The sequence below is a fragment of the Psammomys obesus genome, unplaced genomic scaffold (genome assembly GCF_907164565.1).
Source record: "Psammomys obesus unplaced genomic scaffold, mPsaObe1.curated_primary_1811, whole genome shotgun sequence".
Lineage (NCBI taxonomy): Eukaryota > Metazoa > Chordata > Mammalia > Rodentia > Muridae > Psammomys > Psammomys obesus.
The window spans coordinates 4,091,285-4,095,487 of NW_026585504.1; the positions used below are offsets into that span (position 1 = coordinate 4,091,285).

The 4,203-nt window shown below is 47.3% G+C and overlaps 1 protein-coding gene across 4 annotated transcripts in view; it reads right to left on the reverse strand.

The window, feature by feature from the left end:
• Nucleotides 1-4,203, reverse strand: part of Shld1 (shieldin complex subunit 1) — a 59,129-nt gene that overhangs the window by 52,232 nt on the left and 2,694 nt on the right. For all 4 annotated transcript variants that reach the window (XM_055603369.1, XM_055603378.1, XM_055603385.1 and 1 more), the window contains exon 2: nt 565-898. In XM_055603369.1, coding sequence (XP_055459344.1) covers nt 565-745 — 181 coding nt within the window. In that variant the 5' untranslated portion in view covers nt 746-898. The remainder of the gene's footprint in view (nt 1-564; nt 899-4,203) is intronic.

Below are 4,203 nucleotides of genomic sequence, written 5' to 3' on the forward strand. Positions count from 1 at the left end.
TCACACTGCTGTCCTCATCCCCACAGTGCTCAGTGCTCACACTGCTGCCCTCATCCCCACAGTGCTCACACTGCTGCCCTCATCCCCACAGTGCTCAGTGCTCACACTGCTGCCCTCATCCCACAGTGCTCACACTGCTGCCCTCATCCCACAGTGCTCACACTGCTGCCCTCATCCCACAGTGCTCACACTGCTGTTCTCCGCAGTCTTAAGAGAACAAAGCACAGGCCCACTCTCCTGCTCTGAGTACATGTGGACAGAGATCAGAAAGGGGCCTGGGAAGGGATAACAGCAACCTGCCTCCCTTCCTGGTCCCTTTTGTGTAGACAAACTGGGTTTGGATCACCCCAAACTCTGAGATCCATGAGGAGAAGGACCAAGGTGTTCACTTCTGCACCCCAGCTCCTGTACACCCTCCTGTTCCTCAACAGGCTTCTCTGAAGCCCTTCTCCACAGCTTGGCTGGGTAAAGTGCTCTTCTCCTTTCCGAGAAGAAACAGAACACCACACCCCCGTGTCTCAGTCAGTGTTCTCTTTAAGTCGGTTTCATTCAAACTGTGCTCACCTGAATCAGCAGTTGAAGAATAAGGGAAAGAACAGCTTTCCAGAGAACGTGGCCACTTGCTGCTGGCTCCCTGGATGGCTCTCTGGGACGCTTCACAACCTCTGATGTCACACGCTGTGGGTAGATCCAAGGAACAGCTCTCCCCTGACTGGCTGCCGGGTGTAGATTCCTGAGATTCCATCGGTCTGTAGGGAAGGTAAGAGCTCCAGGCCACAGGCTCCGTGGGCCCAGAGCACAGCCTGAGGAGTCCAGAAGAGCAGCCTCTCCAGCCCCCTCCGTGGTGGGTTTTCCTCTCTTCTCCTTTGGTCCCCTAGTGTGGCAGATACTCTCTCACCTGAGAAAAAACCAATCCTAGTTTCAGCTAGGAGCCAGGCATGATGGCAAACATCTATAATTCCAATCAATACTCAAGAGGCTGAAACAGGACTCCAAACTTGGGGGCAGCCTGAGCTAAACAGAAGACTACCTCAAAGCAAACAAGCCATAACAGTATATGTTACACATATAATTTCAGCTAGAAAACAAGGCAGTATACTAGAAAAACAGGACATTCGACCACAGCTCTCTTCTCCGTGAGGTACTGTGTAGAATTAGAACTCACCGTAACGGAACTATCTGGGATCTAATTTTTAGGTTTTCCGGGGGCTTCTAGGTTTTTGGTGGTGGTTGTTTCCCTCCCTTCCTTCCTTTCTATCTTTTTTGGCAAAACCTCACACTGTAAACCTGATACACACTATATAGCCCAGGCTGGCCTGCAAACAGTCCTCCTGCCTCGGTGTCCCCAGTGCTGAGAGGTCTGAAGTACAACACCTGCTCTCTCAGATACAGTAGAGGTGAACAGGTTTCAGACAATGGAAACGCTTGGTCCAGACTTTATATAATGAAATTCTGAAGATGTCTAAAGTCCAGAGACAAGCTGGGAATGAGGGTACACCCCAGGTTATAATCTGGTCGTTCGCCCGGTAGTGAGAGTCAGTGACACACATTCCCTCTGTGGCCTGTGACAGACACTAGGGACACAGAGGTGGATGTTCCCCTTAGGTCCTTCCTTCATGGAGCTCAGAGCCTAGGGAGATCCAAACACACACCCATTGTGTCAACTCTGAACTTAGACAAGGAAAGGGAGGTGGGTGCTAGGAAGAAATTACCCCCACCCCACGGCTGCTGGAAAGGTTTGGCCACGGCCAAAAGAAAGCATATACTTAAGGGGAGTCAGTTTAAAGGGGGAGGAGGGAACAATGAGAACACAGTGCCATGACATGTATGAAGAGGCTATGATAAAACCTGTTACTTTGTATGCTAACACACATACACAAAAGATTAAGGAAAAGAATAATAACCAGTGTAAGCCAGGCCTGGTGGTTCAGGCATTTAATCAAAACCATTTGGAAGACTGAAACAAGACTGCCAGTCTGGACACTTGGAGGAGACCCTGCCTCAGTAAACAAACAGATAAATAATAAATAAATAAATAAATAAATAAATAAATAAGTAAGTAAATAAATAAATAAATAGATAGCCAACCAAGGGCTGGGAAAGAGGAGGAAGAACCGTGTTAACCCTGCAGTCATCACATGTCTGTAATCCCAGCACTCAGGAGCTTGAAGACTGCTGTCACTTCGAGCCAGCCTCAGCTACAATGTGAGACCCTATCTCAAATATCAGACAGACAAACCACCAACAAAGGATAATGTGTACACTGAGTAACAAGCCCTATGGTCTTGGCTAGATGGCCATGGTTCCCCCTTACCCTGCCATCGACTCTGGGATGGACAGAAGGGTCTGGCTTCTCTCAGCACTGTGGCTAGAAACTCTCCAGGTGAGCTCTAAAGGCCTCAGAGTGGCTTGCTGAATGGAGTACTGGAAAAGGTTTTGTTTAAAACTAGGAGTTAGAGCAAGGGAGATGGCTCAGCAGGTAAGAGCACTGGCTGAACCTCCAAAGGAACTAGGTTCAGTTCCCAGCACCCACAGTGGCTTACAACTGAAGCCACTTGTAACTCCAGTTGCAGGGGAACTGACACCTTCCGGCGCTGCATGAACACCGCACAGACACACATGAAGGCATGAGTAAAAATAAATTCAAAACACCCATAAACAAACAAACAAACAAAAAGCCCTAAGAAAACCCCAGTGTTTCCCGTCCTGGGCCTTGAACCTGTGGGGTACTGGCTTCTACATGGCAACCCCTACAGTACACCCACGCCTGCCCTCCCCTCTAAAGAGCTGCCGACAGCCATCAACTTTCTGAAAGCCATTAACCAATGCTAGGCTTGCCATAAGCCACCTTGTCCCACCCAGAGTTGTACATGCAGTTGTGCTTGTACTCTCGGTAGCTGGAAAGCAGGTGGGCTGACAGAACCGGAGCCTGTTCAGCACTGGTGACAAACAGTCCCATGAGCAACAGACACTCCTACCCTGCAGTAGTCTAGGAAACGGAGAAGGCCTGCATGAACTAGGCCAAAGTCCTACCAGTCAAGAATAAGGGAGAGATTAAGAACTAAAAGGAGACCAGAACTTAATAACTGAATGAATAGAGAAAGAAATTAAGGGGAAAGCCAACTGCAAGAGACAATTTGGATGCTACAGCTGTGTTATCAATGGAGTTAAAGAAGGGAAGAAACGGGTTTGGAAGAAAGCATTACTTCAAGTCAAGGAATACAACACAGCCGTTAAAACGATAGAACTAACAAAAAAGAATAAAGTGAAAGCACTTGAAAGATCTCAAAGACATATGTTCAATGAAAGAAGAGGCAACTTCAGAATAATATGAGCAGTATAATAAGGATAGCTCACTTTTATCAAGTGTATAGTAGGTTCAACCCCTACACCGAATGCTTCACCTACAATAACCCCATGGAGCAGATAACTGTATCATTATACATTATGATCCCACTGAATGAACAGCCTCAGTGCTACAGCCTTGATCAGGCCAAGACAGCAAGTATACAAAACAAACCGACACTGACGCCTGGCAAGGTCCTTCTCGTTGGAAGATACCTAGTCACATGCTGCAGAGACTTGCTTGGCAGAAGGTCAGCCAAGGTCTAAAAGGAACTCCTAAAAGGAACGGACAGATAAAGTTCCCAAAAAACAGAACATCCCTTCTCTGTAGGCGCCCTAACAGCTAAGCGAGCTTGGGGCTTCAGCAGGGATCTCTGCCTGGCACTTCTGGCTTCTGCTTTGGTTATATAACCCTGTACAGAAGGCTTGTGGGAGTGAAAAGATCACAGATGAGAGTATATTCTGCCTGCCTTCAAAGGAGCCTTGAAGGAACATCAAATGGAGTGCCATTAATGAAAGAATCCCTGATATGATATTTTTGCTTTATGAAGCTGGGCACTGTGCCAAAAAAAAAAAAAAATCTGCTGAAAGGCAGAATCCTTTGTGTCATAAAATAAGCACCTGCACATCTTCTTCTAAACATACTGAGAGTCAATGAATGTGCACAGGAGAAAGCAATGGAACAGGGGAAATGTTGGGGGTGAGGGCTTGAACCCAGGTCTTCAGACACACTAGCCAAGTGCCTTACCACCAAGCTACACTCCTTCCTGGACCTGCATAATGAACTTACATAGTTTCTCTTCTGAAAAAGAGGAAGGAAGGAAGGAAGGAAGGAAGGAAGGAAGGAAGGAAGGAAGG